Source organism: Mastigoproctus giganteus, chromosome 13 (assembly GCF_048544385.1).
Source record: "Mastigoproctus giganteus isolate SK-2022 chromosome 13, ASM4854438v1, whole genome shotgun sequence".
Lineage (NCBI taxonomy): Eukaryota > Metazoa > Arthropoda > Arachnida > Uropygi > Thelyphonidae > Mastigoproctus > Mastigoproctus giganteus.
The window spans coordinates 8056361-8074920 of NC_143587.1; the positions used below are offsets into that span (position 1 = coordinate 8056361).

General features: G+C 37.2%; 1 protein-coding gene across 1 annotated transcript in view; it reads left to right on the forward strand.

Moving 5' to 3' along the window:
• The window catches only part of Set2 (SET domain containing 2), a 434699-nt gene that overhangs the window by 161672 nt on the left and 254467 nt on the right, over nucleotides 1–18560 (forward strand). Inside the window, exon 6 of the mRNA XM_090387799.1 lies at nucleotides 8081–8282. Within this exon, the coding sequence (XP_090243925.1) occupies nucleotides 8081–8282 (202 nt within the window). The remainder of the gene's footprint in view (nucleotides 1–8080; nucleotides 8283–18560) is intronic.

An 18560-nucleotide genomic window follows, 5' to 3' on the forward strand; every position in this document is an offset into this window, starting at 1 on the left:
CTTAAATTTTTGAAATTTAATTTCAAATTTGGCACACTTATATGCTCTGAATTAGAAACATACATTTCTCCCTTCCCATAGATGTCCATCTTGACTGAATATCGTGTACTATTTTCATGTCTATTTATGCAAAAGCAATAAGAAATATTTTAACAACAAAGCATGGGAAACTGTAGATGTTCATTTAACTCATGAGAGGGAGGGTGTGGAATGGAGCTACTAATCAGGAACTCATGCAGTAAAAGTTTGATTGCATTTAGGAAGCTAGAAAAATCAGATTTTTAATCATTAATTGAGGAGGTAACATTGGAATGTTATTTTGGAGAGGATCAGGTCCTGAGCCACTACTGCAGATTAGCATTAGTTGAGGCATATGATGCAAGAAAGCAAGCTTATATAGCATCGGCCAACAAAACCTTCCCGTTTGACCCGTCCAGTCACTCCAAATGTTGTCTAGTTCAGCCTTAAATTTATTTATGCTATCAACTTCCACGACAACAGATGGAAGTCTGTTCCAGCGATCAACTACCTGCTGGCTAAATTCAAACTTCCGCACATCCATTCTACAACTGTCTTTCCTCAATTTGAATCTATGTCCCTTCAGGTTCTTAATCTGAGCAAGCTGAAGTATCCCATCACAATTGAGCCTGCTCAAACCACCTCGCAGGTGCCTAGTCTCCAGATGCTGCAACTTGCAGAACTTAAGCCCCTTGGTAAATGCACCCCTTTGTTCCTTTCATCAATCTTGTTGCCCTTCTCTGTACTCATTCTAGCAACTCTACATTCTTCCTAAAATGAGGCCTCCAGACCTGTATGCTGTGCTCAAGGTGTGGCCTGACCATTGCCTTATACAAGGGGATAATCACCTCCTTGTCTCTGCTAGCAAAATTGCAATATGTCAATATATCATTGCTAGCAATATATCAGTGACAAAACTCCATGACCTGCTCTGGCAGCCTGTCTGCACTGCTCAGAGAACTTCATGTCTGACTGCACAATTACTCCCAGGTATTTTTCATTCTCCACCTTCTTTAAAAACACCTCCTGAATTTAATCAAATAATTCAAAAGAATTTAATCAAATAATTCTCTAGTTACATTAGACTAGAGAATTATTTGATATATATAGACTTATTGGCTTTCTTGATGGTTTTAGTAAAACCCTGGATATATAATGTTTTTTGTCTGGTGGTACCGGGGATCTCCCCCAACTCCACCTTTTTACTCTGTGTAGAATACAATTCTCTACATAAGGCCAGGGTATGTGTGTGTTTTGTGAAGTATTAGTGTGGGTTGTGTTGTTGCTCTGGCCACTTAACCTGGGAGCCTGTGGAGAGCCACTAACACCCCCCAGTTTCCATCACTGACTTGGGAAGGTTTGCCAGGACACATTAGGAGAGAAAGCTCCAACACGGTGAACCCTGGGGTAGCCTAGGCATTCAAGGAGCTTTTTTTTTTTTTTTTTTTTTGTATTATTGGCAAGGAGATAATGAGGAGATAGGAAGAGGGTGGGATAAAAGAGGCAGAGAACAGAGGGGGGCTTAGTTGAGATACCCGCCTGATTTGAAAGGAAAGACAGTAAGGGGTTTCCTGGTCTAGAGGGCAGGAGTTGAAGGTGGCTGGTGGGGTGAGTCACCAGGCAAAAGGGGGGAAGGGGCTTGGGGGATGGAGACTCAACCACCGCAGGTGGTAAGAATAAAAGAACATAGGGAAGGAGATCCCTATGGTGGAGCGTCCTTTTTTTGCAGCTCAGTCTCACACTGGCCTGGAGGTTACCCTAATGGCCAGTGTTAGCATCTCACACCATGCCAGCTAGGAAAAGCTACAGAGCATGATATCAGCTTGGATAACCATGAGGGCCTGCATAGCCATCAGTCTGTCCGGTGAAGAGGCTAAGATAGAACATGCAATTAATGATAACTTTCATTCACTCAACATTCACACAATTTTACTTTTTATAGATTTTTCTTACATTTTCTATTTTATACTTTTTTCTTACATTTAAAATTTTTTAAAATTTTTTTCTTACACTTTAGGTTTTGTAATTTTTTCTTACATTTTATAGACAACACATTTTATATAATTTTACCCTTTTAAAATTTACTCAGCCCCATCTACTCACTTCCTAGCATTTAGACTTGCTCATTCACACAGGGATACCACAGTGACTCTTATCCTACTGTTATTCTTCCACTGAGAGGTAATTTATCAATCAATAAATTTGTAAATTTAATTATTTGAGTTATTTAATTAAGAATTTTTACAATTCAGTTTAATCATTTATCAATTTAACAATCAATCAATCACTCACATTCACCACAATACTCAGTCTTCCGAATCATTTACTCACAGCCATGCATCTACTCACTTCTAGCATTTAGACTTGCTCATTCACACAAGGATACCACAGTGAATCTCGGCTTACTGAGAATAAGCTGAAAGCTCAGTAAAACACCCTAGAGTGTGAATTCCCCCAGCTGTGCCAAGAAATGAATGCAAATCTTTAGGTTGGACTAGGTGAGATTAAAAGAATAGCCAACAGCAATTTATATAACCTGAGAGCTAGATTAAGCCCAGAGGTCAGTTGCATAAAGTTTTTGCATTTCAGTCAGTTTTGCAGAGGTGGTCATTAAATTACTAATGAATTTCTGATAAATATGAAAATTAAAATCTTTAAATTTGATTAAGATAAGGAGCATAACTGACTTCGTTAATCATAATTAAATACTAGACAAAGTGTCATCTTGTCATATAATGTCTTATGACAAGATGACACTTTGTCATCTTGTCATAAGACATTATTTCTAAATCTTAAAATAATAAGAATAAGCCTCTAGAACAGTATGACTACTTATTTAAATAGATAAGTAGTAGTCGTCGAGAATTGTTTGAAATGTAGGGACTTATTCGGCTTACCTGATATTCTTAGTAAAAATATTCTAACGGCCAACTATCAGACCCAATTAACACCAATAAGGGAGTCGAACAAAGAAGTGGACTGTCACTAAGTTTATTTAATATCTACATTAATAAAATTATTAAAGAATTGAAACAAACAATTCACAATGGAATACAGTTGAACAACAGGAATAAAATCCAAACTATATTATATGCTGATGATCAAGTTATAATTGGTAAATCGGAAGATGAACTACAGATAGCAGCTAATGAACTGAATAAAATAGACAAAAAGTAAGAGATGAAAATCTCCACCTCAAAAACAGAATCAGTGCGAGTCAAATTTGTTATTGATGACAAAATAATAGAACAAATATCTGATTTCATTTGTTTGGGAAATTTAATATCAAATGAAGGAAAGACATTCACACTAAACTATTATAAAAATATAATAAAATGAGCAGAATGATTTAACACCACTTCGGAAAAAAAATGACAACTGAAACAAAATTACGACTGTACAACATCACTTCAGAATCAACCATCATCTACAGCTGTGTGACTTGGATCATAAATAAGAAAGGTGCACAAAAACTAGAAGCAGCACAAATGAGATTTTAAGACCATTATTAGGCTTTACAAGCGAAAAGCTGGAGGTGATAGGGAAGAGGAAGAGGGGAAAACCTAAACTGAGATGGAAGGACAAGGTGCAGAGGATTTGAAAGAGAGAGGATGGAGGAGAGAGGAAGCCCTGGTTAGAAAGGAATGGAGGAAGAGAATTAAGGAAGGGAATGCTGACCCCGTACGAACATGGGAAGAAGGCGAGGACAAAGAAGATTAGGCTTTACAAGACTAGATCATCAAAGAAATTCAGATATTTGCGAGAAATTAAAAGTAGGTAACATAGTAAATTACATAGTAAATGGTCCTTAAGGTTGTCACAGACATTCTCTCAGATATGCCAGACAAGCTGTACTTGCTACCTGGGAGTCTAAAACGCTGATGGAACTGATATTCGGGTGACATTCAAGTCAAGTGGACCCAATTTCAGGGAAGTCCGGACAGTCTGTACCAGCCAAATCCTCTGCTTGCACCTTCACGATGGTGGGACTGTTAGTAATCCTGGGTATAACCTCCATGCACAAGTACATGGTGGGTGACCACCCAGGTGTGAACCAACGTAAGCAGAGGTCGAGGTGTGGTGCCCACACCACATGGAGGAATGCTGCCCCTCTATGTTACCAGGCTGTACTAGGTGATAGATGACTCTCATCAACCGGTGCAATACCACCACTTTGCTTATTTGGAGGCTTGGTGGAACCCATGTTTAGTCTCGAGACTTTTGAGGTTATGATGAACATCGTGGCGAAATCCAATATTCCTTACATTTCGAGGGTACAGCTCTGAAACGGTGTTCACAGGCCGGCCTCTAGTTAGTACACTGGACGGAATCTATTGGTAACTCTCTAGGAGGCTTTAGGATCAGCTAGTGTATAATCTTGCTACCTCTACTCTGCCTGATAGTGCCTGGAGGGAGTCTGAGTAGTGTGTATTGGGGGGGGGGCATTGTCGAGGCCATGTTATGTCAAGGATCTGGGTATATTCTTACCATGTGAACTCCATATCCAAAAATTTAATTACTTCATACAGCATGTCCTACCCACTTTTTCTTACTATTAAATACACCATGAATTGTAAAACTAATAGAGCAAGCTTATCTGCAAAAAGATCTAAACCTCCCAAACACTTCCTAACTCATTTCACAAATATACGTGGTCTCAATTCTAATCTCAACGATGTCCATTTCCACTTGCAGTCTGCCAAACCCAATGTTATTTTTTCTGACAGAATCTCAGTTATCAGTTGATTCAACTACTGCTCATCTCAGATGCCCAAATTATTTGTTGTATGATTCCTTGTGCATATGTCCGTTCTGATATTCCCTGTCAGAGACTAGGAAATTTGGAATCTTCTCTGGCTTAAAATCTCTCTACCTCATTGTATGAAATTCATCTGTTCTCTACTGTTCTCCCAACTCCACTAATCACTTGGAGCTGTTTGACTTCTCTTTGCAACTTGACTTTTTCCAGTCCAACTTTCCTAACAGTGAGTTAATTTTCCTTGGTGATTTTAATGGTCACAACTCCAGCTGGCTTCTGTTTTCTAGTCACACCGACCCAGCTGGTTGAGATGCTGAGACTTTTGCAATTACTAATGACCTTGCTCAGGTCGTTCATTTACCTACAAGAATACCGGACAATCCTAATCATACAGCCAACACGCTTGATCTTTTTCTCACAAACAGCCCTTCTAAGTACACGATCAAAGTGAGAGGTCCTTTAGGCACTTCAGATCACAACTTGGTGATTGTCTCTTTTCAAATGGAGTCTTTATCTCATGGCTATTCACAACCACGTGTTGTTTGACATTACAAGAATGCAAAATGGGATGACCTGGGAGATTTCTTTTCCTTGGTCGGATTGCTGTTTCAAAACTTCTGATGTTAATAATTACTCAGATCGTGTCAGTGAAATTATTCTTGCAGAATGGAATCCTTTATCCCATACTCCATTTTAAAATCTCGTCCTTTATCTAAACCTTGGTTTTTCCATAAATGTGCTAAGGCTGTTCAAGAGAAGAATGTTGCATATTGTAATTGGCTTGTTTCTAATTCTTCAGTTTCATTTTCTGCCTACCCAAAGCTTTACAATTGTTGCAAGCTTTGGTGTTTTTCTACAGGCTAAGAGTAGAGTTTTTCTACTCTTAGCCTGTTTGACTAAACCTTGGTTTTTCCATAAATGTGCTAAGGCTGTTCAAGAGAAGAATGTTGCATATTGTAATTGGCTTGTTTCTAATTCTTCAGTTTCATTTTCTGCCTACCCAAAGCTTTACAATTGTTGCAAGCTTTGGTGTTTTTCTACAGGCTAAGAGTAGAGTAGAAAACTTGCTTCTTTCCCTAATGGTAGCTAAGCATTCTGGTCTCTTGCCAAAGCTATTGGCCGCAACTTTTGCCCATCTCTGCTCCCACCTCTGTTTAAACCTGAAGGTTCTGTTGTCACTTCAGCCAAGGATAAAGCTGACCTGCTAGCATCCCATTTTTCTTCTAACTCATGTATTAATGATCTTGGTAAAACACCTCCCACCATTCCCAACATGTTCCATTCAATGCCTCCTGTGGTCTTCAGTCAAAAGGATGTCAGAAGGATTTTGACAAATCTTGATGCTAAGAAAGCTCCAGGTCCCGATGGTATTTCTCCACTTGTTCTCAAAACCTGTGCTCCTAAACTTACTCCTATTCTTTGCCACCTTTTTTCACTTTCTTATTCCAAAGATGTTTTTCCTTCTGCTTGGAAATTTGCTCATATCCAGCCAGTTGTTAAAAAGGATGACAAATCCCTCCCATCCAATTATCATTCCATTGCAATTACTTCTACTCTTTCTAAAGTAATGGAGAAATCAATTAACCGCCAACTCTTAAACTACCTAGAAACCTTCTGTCTGATCAATGATCGCCAGTATGGATTCCGTCAGTGTCGATCCACTGATGATATTCTGGCTTATGTTACCCATTTATGGACTAATTCAATGGAAAGGTTCGGTGAAACACAAGTAGTTGCTCTTGACATCTCAAAGGCTTTTGATCGTGTTTGGCATAAAGATCTTCTAAACAAGCTTCCATCTTATGGTTTGCCAACTGTTTTTTGTAATTGGTTATCCAGTTTTCTCTCTGATCACTCACTGAAAGTGATGGTAGATGGCTCTCTTTCTTCTAACTTCTCCACTAATGCCGGTGTCCCCCAAGGTTCAGTTCTTTCCCCCACTCTTTTTCCTCTTGTATATTAATGACCTTCTTCCATTGACTGGAAATCCTATCCATAGTTTTGCCGATGATAGTACATTGCATTCCACTTTCCATTTTGAGAAACCTTGCCCTGCTCGATCAGCTTCAACTTCTTGAAAGTCTGCTGCCGATCTTCAGGTAATTCTCCAGTGGGGCAAAGACAACCTAGTTGATTTTCAATCCTTCTGAAACTCAGTCTTGTCTTATGTCTCGCAAAAAGGATTCTTCTGCTCCTATGCTTATCTTTGGTGACACTCCGATTTCTAAGCAAAATGATATATCTCTTTTGGGGATTACCCTGACTTCTAATCTCTCTTGGCACAAGCACATTACAAATATTGCCTCCTCTGCATCTAAAAAACTTGGTTTTCTCTTTCGCTCTCAGCATTACTTTTCTTCCAAACAGCTGCTCACTCTGTATAAATTGCAAATCCGCCCTACCTTGGAATATTGTTCCCACATCTGGGGGTGGTGCCCCCAAAACCTCTCTCAGGAATGGAACTGCCCTCTTATGAATGATTCCATTCAGAAGAGGACAGTTAGGTTAATTAATGATTCATCTCTAACAGAGTATCTCCACTTTCTGTCTCATAGACATACTGTTTCTGCTACATGCCTCTTCTACAGATACTTCCATGGGCACTGTTCTTCTGAATTGGTTTCTATAATTCTCGCTCTCTCTGTCAAAACAGTCCGAACATGTGCAGGCACCGGCCAACATCCACTTACTGCCCAACTTCAAACTCGCAGAACCAACTTTTCAACTTCCTCGTTTATTCATTCAACAGCCGTTTCCTGGAACAACCTTCCTTCATGCGTATTTCCTGAAAATTACAGTCTACAGAAGTTCAAGTCTAATGCCAACAAATTTCTTCTTTCGTCTTCTCAACCTCCAACCCAAGCACGGTACTAAGTACTATAGGTTCTAATACCTCTCGTGTTTTGGTTTTACATTAAAAAAATAATAATAAAACGGTATAAGAAAAAATGAATTAGCCACAGAAAGAATGAACCCAGACCGGGTCCCAAAATTAGCCTTTAGCTACAAACCTACAGGCAAGAGAGATCTGGGTCAACCAAGACAACAATGGCAAGATCACAACCACCTCCAAGAGCTACAACGGAGCAGGTCATAAAAGATCTAAGCCAGACCAAGTTCATGGTGATGATGACAAATATATTGGCCGGTCAGCATAACTGAAAAAATGAAACTAGCTACATTTGCTTATGTGAATTTAGACTTAATTATTATTTCAGATTCAGAAATTATATGACAAATAATTTCTGATTTTTTTTTTTTTTTTTTTTTGTTAATTTTTATTTGTATTTATTTTTATTATAGAGGAACTTTTGTAATGGAATATGTTGGTGAAGTTCTGAGTCCCCAAGAGTTCAAGCAGCGTGTAAAACATTATGCTAGAGAAAAGAATAATCATTATTATTTCATGGCTTTAAAAAGTGATGAAATCATTGATGCCACATGTAGAGGAAATTTATCCAGGTTTATCAATCACAGCTGTAGTCCAAATTGTGAAACTCAAAAGGTATGTTATTTAAAAAAATATATAATAATACTAATAATAATAATTTTTTTCCTCCCCTTTCTTCTATTCTGTTATTTAAACAATGATATCCTTTGAGTACAATAGTGACAATCACATGTTACTAACTACAGTTTATGTTTTTTATAGCAGAATAACAACTACTGTAAAATTTATCTGGTGTCAGATTATTTATTAAAATTTGAATTATTTTTATTTTATCTGCTTTTTTTGTGTAAATATGAAAATTAAAATCTGTTTGTTTTTTGAAGCATAAAATAACTTCAGGACAAGCCTAGAAACTAGTATTTCAAATTTTAGAAAGTCTTAGTCATAGAATTTTTGAGCTGCCCTAGATTTATAGCATATTTGTTCATCATGCAATCTTTTACTTGTTTAACAACCATATTTACTGAAAGCACATCAGATCAAGAAAGAATATGTAATAGTAATTACATTTTTTACAATTATGTTATTGCAGCTGCATAAATAAATTGGAATAAACTGCATTTATGTGAATTTAAGGCTCATTTTGTTTTGTTCCTTTTCTTTTCTTTCCTTTCCTCTCCTCCAGATTTCAGATTTTAAATGATCAATTTTTGATTGTTTAAAAATGATTATGAACAGCTGAAAAGTGCCTGTAATTTAGTATACCTACAAGTATTTATTAGGAATGCTGGAACCATTAAACTTTGTTTAGCTTAAATAAGTAAATTTCTTTTGTTTTGGCTTCAGTGGTGGCCAACAGTTCAACGATTTGTATGTGTCTAGTTAAGTAGTGATGAAAAACATTAGAAATAGTTGATTTTCCTATCTGTAAGCATAACGTATCTGTAAACATTTCCTATCTGTAAGCATTGCATAGCATAGCACTTAGCATTGGTCCTTGAGGCTGTTACAGACATACTCTGGGGGCATGGCAAGCCTAGCTTGGCAAGAGTCTAAAACGCTGATGGAACTGATATTCAAGAGACACTCAAGTCAAGTGGACCTAATTTCGGAAAAGTCTAGCGAGTCTGTGACAGCTAAATCCTCTGCTTACACCTTGACAATTCTGAGACTGTTGGTAACTCTGGGTATAACCCCATGTGTAAGTCCTGAAATACTGGAGGTGATCATCCAGGTGCAAACCAATGTAAGCAGGGGTCGAGATGTGGCATCCACGCCCCACAGAGGAATGCCATTCCCTCTGTGTTACCAGGCAATACTAGGTGGTAGGTGACTCATCAAGATGCAGTACCACCACTCTGCTCATTGGAGCTTAAAGTTGTAGGATCCATGTTTAGTCACCAGAATAAAAACTTCGGAAACCCCACAATCTCTTCCATCATGCAGTATGGTTGATGTCTTTTGAGGTTGTGATGGACATCAGAGCAAGATCCAATCTTCCCTAATTTTGAGAGTACACCTCTAAAACGGTGTTCATAGGTTGGCCGCTAGATAGTCCACCAGTCCGAACCTGTTAGTAAACCTCTAGGAGTTTCCAAAGTGTATAAACCTGCTGCCTCCACTCTACCAGATAGTGACTGGAGGGAGTCCCAAGTAGCGTGTGTGTGTGTGTGTGTGCGCGTGCGGGGAGCATTGTTGAGGCCAAATTATATCAAGGAGGTGGGTATATTCTTACCATGTGTATGCAATATCCAAAAATTTCATTACTTCATGAATTATCAAACTAATAGAACAGACTTATCAGCGAAAACATCTAAACTTCCCAAACACTTCCTCGTTCATTTTACAAATATACATGGTCTCAATGATGTCCATTTCCACTTATAGTCTACCAAACCCCGTATACTTTTTCTGACAGAATCACAGCTATCGGTTGATTCAGTCACTACTCATCTCAGTTGTCCGATTATTTGCTGCATGATTCCTTTTGCTTCAAAGGTGGTACTTGTGCATATGTCCATTCTGATATTCTCTGACAGAGACGTAGTAATTTGGAATCTCCAATTTTCGGTCATCTTTTGTTTAAAATATCTCTACCACATTCTGTCAAATTTATCTGTTGCCTCTATTCTTTTCCCAACTCCACTAATCACTTAGAACTCTTTGACTTCCTCTCTCTCTACAACTTGACCTTCTCCAGTCCAACTTTCCTAACAGTAGGGTAATTTTCCTTGGTGATTTTAATGTTCACAACTCCGGCTGGCTTTCATTTTCTATTCACATTTGTCCAGCTGGTTGTGATGCTGAGGCTTTTGCAAATTCTAATGACCTCACACAGATTGTTTATTTAGCTGCCATAATACCAGACACTGGTATTATTGTGATACCTGCCATAATACCAGACACTGTCAAGATGAGCGGTCATCTAGGCACCTCAGATCACAACTTGGCCAAGGTCTGTTCTCCATTGGAGCATTTCTGTAATGGAGCTTTTCCCCAAGGTTAGTTCTTTTTCCCACTCATTTCCTTTTATATATTAACACGTTCACTGTGCAGGGAATCACATGTGATGCACAATAGTTTTTTGTAATAAGTTCAGGTGTCATATGTGATTCCCAAGGACCTTGCCAACTTAAACATTTTAAAAAAATTGCACTTCTGACCTATGTTTTTAATCTTTTGTGGACTTATTAACAAGAAAATATTTTTTTAGAAAAGTTAATGAACCTGCGTAAAAGTTTCCTAGTTTTTACACATAGCTACATCAAATATTTCAAATTCCATGCAATGTTAGAAGCAAATAAAACAGATTTCAAAATGTGAAGAAAAGTGTATTTTATTTTATTTCAGAAGTACAAAAAACTGGAAAAAAAAAAAAAAAAAAACGAGACTAATTTTTATGTTTATTTTCAAAACATTTCATACAATATGGCTTCTCACATGATTTACATTCAGTATGAACTTGCTTAGCAGCCAACTTGGAATTTTTTCCAGCAATTTTTGCTTCTTTGTAACATCCGTGACACCTTTTCCTGTGAATTTTACCATGGGAAAGCCTCGGAATTTCCGACAGAAAATGCTGAGATGAGGATTGACAAGTGGGTGTACTAGAGGTTGGTTCCTTTTTGATTTCCATCAATTCTTTAGTGATTGCCTCTCTCACTTCTAAAAGAGACATTTTGTCTTTCTTCTCTTGCTGCAATTCATTTAAAATTATGAACGTGTTCACAATTGTGTGTCATTTTAGTAGCTCTAAACTTGCCATTGGGCTGGGTAGTATAGTGTGCAATAAGGCTATAGTTCTACATTCTGCAAACCAATCTCAAGAAGTACTTACCCATATAAAAATTCTTTCTTTTATTCAATCAGCTGAGAATACAGAGAAATAAATCTGCACATAGTATTTAGAAACTTTTAAAACTTAAAAATGTGCAATAAATGAACAAAAATAAAAACACCATATTTACAATTAAATCATATTTGCAATCAAAAAATAACTCCAGTGAAAATAGTAGTGGTAACTTTTGAAATCTTATCTTATCTTTATCAACCATAAATTATTTTGGTAACTAGCTGTACATAGGTAAGACTAATGAATGTTAAAAATTGCATTTTTACCATTCATTAGTCTCACTCACTCACTCACTCACTCTGTTCTTTCGTTCATTTGTCTTGCCAGTATAGCATGTATTTTATTCCAGATATTGTCACCTCTCTTTGTGATATCAGAAGTGGGATTCTTAACTGATTTCTATAATTTGAAAGTTGTATGCCTTGTATGTTATTATCTCAAGATTCCAGAAATTGCACCCAGATAACTCTTTAAATAATGTATATTACTTCTCGTAACTTAACTTCCTACACTTCCCTCCTAGAGAATCTTCGATCTTTGTTTGCTTCTTACAAGTTATCTTAGGTTTTAGTATTTGAAAAACATGCTCATTTTTTTAAACACACCTGAGAGAGACCCTCTATGCTAGAAAAAACAGGAGACTTTTCTCTCCTTAGTTTAGAGATACTGACATGTCTTCAGACCCTTCTCTTGGGTTATGTTTTCATCTGTGCCTGTTGAGCTAAAAACAGACCTGTTATCCTTATGTTTTATTGTTAAAAATACTCAAAGTCTCCTTCATCTCACCTATCTCATAACCATGGTAAACTGCTGTGAGTTCACCCATAGTTCACCAAAAACTTCAAATTCCCTTCACTCATAAGTTGGGTGTGGGTGTTCGACATAGTCCCGCAGAAGAGTTTACTGTTTCAACTGGAAAATGTTGAATGTGTGCTAATTGGTGTGTTATTCCAAGATTGCTGGCACCAATATGCAGAACCTTGCATGTACCAATGTAAAATCTCAGTTGCCACTTCTTCAGCCTGCCTGCCTGCCTAATTTATCTAGTCATTTATACTTATACACTTGCTGCAGTAGCATGCCTTGATTTCTGGCATTAACCACCCTACCAACCTTTGTATCAACTGGAAACTTAGGAAATCAGCTTGATATCAGTATTGTTAACAAATGTGCCCCTCGATCAACTCTATATCCATAGCAGCAGGATTCCATAGGATTCCATGTCTTCTGTGCTAATTCATAATTGTTCCCCACCTTTTTCTTCCCTGCCACTACTCTCACTAGTTCACCTGATATCCATTTAGATCTAAACCGTGAACTCAATCTCGTAGTTGGTATAAAAAGCATAGTAGCATATGTGATTACTTCACTGAATGCCTCTCAATTAGAATTTGTAGCTAGTAACACCATCAATTGGTTGCACTGAAAGAAATTTAAAAACTGTTTGAGACCATTGTAGTTGCTTTTATGAAAACAAAATCTTTCCCTTTACTCTTGACTTCTAGATATAAAGTATATCCCACATTATTACGTAAGGCGCACTATAGCCTCAGCAGCTTATGCGCCATTAAACCTCCATAACACACACACACACACACACACACATTATTACGTTATTAACATGGCCACCTAATGTTCCCTTTATCTACAGGTTCTCATTGCATGAAGAGTCTCTGTTGATAATCAGATCAAGAGCATTGCTTTCTCTTGTTGCCTGCATGCTGCTGTAAAAAAACAGCCATTTAATAAATCCAAAAAATTTCTGTTACTGTGTGAGTGACTTTTTCAAGTTCCAGTCAATTTTTGGAAAGTTAAAGTCCTCCATTATAAGTCATTCTGATTTACAGCCCCACTCTATCCACATGTGTAGTTGTTAATTATACACATCAAAATCATTTGTCCTACAGCAGACTCCTATTCTCATTTTAGTTTTCCTAGTGCTTATGTCAACCCAAACATTCCACTGGCCACCCACATCATATGGATGCACTGCCTTAGATTCTGTCTGTTTCTTAACAAAGAGTATTACTCCTTTCCTCTTGTCCTGCTTGCCCGTCCTGTACATGTTTCCAGTATCACTACTATGTCTTTATTTGTTGAATTAACCAATACTTCAAATTCATCAAAGTTTTGTTTTCTATATTCCTAGCATTAGGGGACAAGCAAGTATACCCACATCTGGTTTTGCTTTTAGCAACCCTAACAGAACTCGTGTATTTGCTGGTCAAATGATGATTTCCAGTGGGCCTTATAATTCCTGACGTCATTGGAAAAAACTGCCTCACCAAACCAGAGGTTTTTAAATCTCTAGAGGCTTATGTTTGTGAACAAAAGAAAGCCGACTCATGCTGTTTTTTATTCTGCCAAACTGAACCATGAAAAAGGAGCAAAAAAAAAGAAAAAGAAAAAAGACTTGTTTATTCTCTGAAAAATGTTAGTGTTCTGTTTGTGTTGTTAGCTTTATAGAAAGCCAAGATATCATAAAGATGCTTTGCTAGTAGGGTAATGATTCAAGTAATGCTGCTCAGCATTTGTGAAGCAATGAATGAAATTCTGACCTTATTACTGCAGGAACTGTATTTTTCAGTCAAGGGAAGTTGCTATATATTGGATAAACATTTAAAGAAACAAGCTGTTGATGAATTTATTGGCAAGAATTTCTTCAAAAGATAATTGGTCATTAAATTCCTTGCTGAAGATAACTTGCCATTTTGTGGAAGTGCAGAAAGCATTGAAGATAAAGACTATGGCTTGTTTTTGACTACAATGCATCTCCTTGGAAGTTTCTGTCCATTCATGGAGCAGCATATGAAAATGATGGAAAATCATAGGAAAGGTGAAGTTTCTTGTTTATCACAAAAGTATTTGTGAGGAATTGATAAATATATTGGCACCATCAACAATCCGTATAATATAGAAAAATAAATATTCCTTGATTATTGTTCACCAAATTGTTCAAATGAAGATCAACTCTACTTGGCAGTTCACTACTTAACTGAAGCCAAGGTGCCAGCATTATCATTTTTAGAATTTATTGCATTTATTACTTTAAAAAGAAAGACACACTGGAAAGTATTTGTCTGAACCTATTTCAAAGAAATGAAAAAGAGAGATATAGAATTATTTGACTGTGTGGAGGCAAACTTGTGTTATAGAAAACCTAGCTGGTTTGTACAATGGAGCCACTATACTGTTTCCCCTCAATTTCCCGGATTTCACATTTTCTGGATAATCGTAATTCCATTATACCACCATTTTCCGGATGCCAACCGTAATTCACGGGTTGTCAGCCAGTTAGCACGCACAGCGACAATATTGTATTTTTTGTGCCTGATGCGAGCATGAGGACAGCACACTTTGTATCAAAATTTTTCTATTGTTAGTATTTTTGTGACCAGCAATGGCTTCAAAACAAACAAATGTTAAAAGAAAGGATGTACATTTGAGTGTCAGTCAAAAGCTTGAGCTGATTAAAAAGCTTGAGAGTGATGCCCCGGTGGCCAGCGTTTATGAGCAGTATAGAGTTAAAAAGCAAACTGGTTCTGATATTCGCAAGGGCAAAGGAAAGCTCCAAAGCTTTGCATTAAAGTATAATATTGAAGGTGTGGGTTCCGTGAGTGACAGAAAGCACATGAAAGTAAGGAAAGATAAAGATCTAGAAGAAGAAGCTGTTTACAAATGGTATGTGCAGGAGTGATCATGTGGAGTGAACGTTACTGGTGTTACCTTGTGAACTGCAGCTGAGAAACTGGCTAAACATATGGGTGTTAATAATTTCAAAGCTAGTGATGGGTGGCTCTGGCGTTTTAGAAATTGCCATGACATGTGTAAGAGGAGAGCATGGGGAAGCTGGGTCTGCTGCAACACATTCAGTTGAGCCTTTCAGACTCCACCTCAATGAACTGATAAAGGAGCGCCTGCTCTTATCCCTGGTGTATAATGGAGACGAGGCTGGTTTATTCTGGCAGTTCCCTACCAAAAAAAATACTTAAGCCTTCAGAAACGAAAACAAAACTCCTGGAAAGAAAATGAGCATGGAACGTTTTTCATCTTTATACTGTTCAAGTGCTGATGGCCTCCATTGCCTGAAGCTGGCTATTGTGGGCAAATCAGCACACCCATGTGATTTGAAAGATTACATGACACATTTCCCTGTTATCTACTACCATTCAAAGAAGGCATGGTTCAACACCAGCATATTTTCTGACTGGTTTTTCAAGCATTTTGTCCTTGAATTGCATTGATATCAGCAAGAGGTCTTAAAGGTGGCTCACACTGAGCCACCTTTAAGACCTCTTGATTTAAAGTCTCTTCTTATTAGATAATGCTCCTGCTCATCCAGTTGCCGAGAAATTAGTCAGCAGTGATGGCAAGATCCATACCATGTTTTTCCCTCCTAATGCAACCTATCTGATACAACCCATGGATCAAGGAGTAAGTCGGGACGAAGAAAACAACTGAAGACAAGTGGCCAGCGTCTGCAAAACATAAAAAATTATAACATCAAGTTAGCAATTTACAACTTTGCTGACTCTTGAAATGACCTATAATCCACCACACTGGCTCATAGCTGGAAGAAGTTGCTTTTAGACAGTGACCCTGACATTGATTTTGAAGGGGTTGAGTCTGCCGACTTCCACCAAATGCTGCACTGCGTGGGAGAGAGAGAGAGAGAGAGAGAGAGAGAGAGAGAGATAGATATTACAGTGGAGGACGTAACTAACTGGCTAGAGGAAAATGACGTAGATTCAGGCTACCAGATCTTGACACCAGAGGAGGTTGCTGATGAAGTGAGAGCAGGTGACATTGAGGGGGGGCGGCATCCAGTTATGAAAAAGAGGAAGAAATTATTAACCGACCAAAAAGGACAGCAATACAAGAGGCACTTGATCTTGTCATTCAGTGTGTCAGCCTCTCAGACAACAGTGAAATCCAGCTCCACTGCCACCATTTACATACGTTAAGAGAGGCTGTTGTAAGGTAGCAATATAAGGGAGATAAACAGATGAAGCTGGACACATTCTTCAAACCTGTTGCTCATCATCACAGCAGGCCACTTCATTGGAGTTCCCTAGCTCCACTGACACAGAATAAATTATTCTGAGTCTCACTATACGATCACGGCACAACAAACTCAGTTCTATCTCCATCAAGGTAAGAGAAAATAGTTTTTGTTACATTATTTATTTATTCCAGTATATTATGTTTACATATTTTACTACTTACATTGCTATTAGCATTAGAAGAGGCATACGATGCAAGAAAGCAAGCTTATGTAGCATAAGCTTGCTTGCAAAAAAAAAAAAAAAAAAAAAAAAAACCCTTCCCAATCACCCCTCTATTCGTTTCAAATGCCTGTCCAGCTCAGACTTAAATTTATTTAGACTATCAACTTCCACAAAAGATGGAAATCTGTTCCACCAATCAACTATCCGGTGGCTAAAGGCAAATTTCCACACATCTGTTCTACAACTGTCTTTCCTCAATTTGAATCTGTCCCCCCCTCAGGTTCTTAATCTGAGCAAGAGGAAGAATCCCATCAGCATTCAGCTTGCTCAAGCCATTCAAGACCTTATAAGTAATGGATGTGCATTGTGTGCACTACTTATTATATTAATCATATTTACTGTGGGTACTCAACAGTTAAATGTTTCATTCGGAAAATTCGGACTCTTGGGTTTTTTGGACACCCCCCCCATTAGTCCGCAAAATCGAGGGTCATCAGTGCATTGGAAACGAGTATGCAATCCATGAGGAGCTTTGATTATGTAATCAGTGCCTCAATATAAAGCAAATTTACTATTATAAATTGACCATCTCGAAAGTTTACTTTTTTAAAATTGATAATCAATCTAAAAACATCCAATGAATTCCATGAAATGTTTTTGTCTGATGAAGATGAACAGATTCTTTGATTTTTAAAAGGTGAGCAAAGAGTGAATATTTTTGAGACATATATATATATATATATATATATATAAACTGTTAATATATTTAGTACTAATTCATGTCTTTCTAACCTTAAGCAAGTCCTTTTAATGCAAACTTAAAATGAAAGGTATGAAATTTCCCGAGGAGTGATCATGCATCTTTAACACTTGTCAAATTTGTACATATTGTCAGTATACAGATGCTAATATTTTTCACGAATGAAAAGTATTAAAATCTGTGTGTACTACTTAGTTTTCAGCTTGTTTTGAAGCAAGCTGTAGATGGACCACATTCTTATACATTAGTTATAAGAATGTGGTCCGTTGCTTGGAGGATAGCCTTATAGAAGACAAATCCCTCAATCAGGACACCAAAAGAGAAACTAAAAACTTTATGAAAGAACTAATTTTTTTAGACACATGCACAGTTTGTACTATTTTAAAAGGACTTGATGACAAGAATTAATGCAGTCAGCACTTCTATAAAAAAATAAAAACTGACCTCGGTTATGCTTCACTATTGAGTCTTAATGAATATGTAATGAGTAAATGTACTGAAGAGATTTTCTTGAAATATTCATTTCATGAAAATGAATTTGAATAAAAATTTTCATTTTTATTCAAATGAAAATAAAAATTTTGAATAAAAATCAAAATCTTGGTTCAAAATCTATTCCATTGGATCCCACTTCGAATAAAAATGAACTTTTTTATTCAAAGTGGGATCCACTGGAATAGATTTTGAACCAACATTCAGAATTGAAGGAAAAAGAAAACAGTGAAGCAAAGTTCTTTGGACCTAAATGTGTAGGAAAGTTTAATGGTAGATAATCTGAATGTGCTGCTTGAAGAACAATGGAAAATTATAAAACATTAATATGTTTGCATTCCTGTGGGATAAATAAGCTCAGTGGTTGAGTTTATTCAAATTTATGCCATAAATGTTGAAAATTTTTTGAAGAAATTAGCATATTTTAATTAATAACTACAGGCAGTCTATTCTCACAGCAAAATACACTTTGCCTTCATAACTAGTTGCAGTGCTATTGCACTATTTTCAGATAAATAACATTTTCCATTATTGAATAATTACGACAGTCTAAAAGCAAG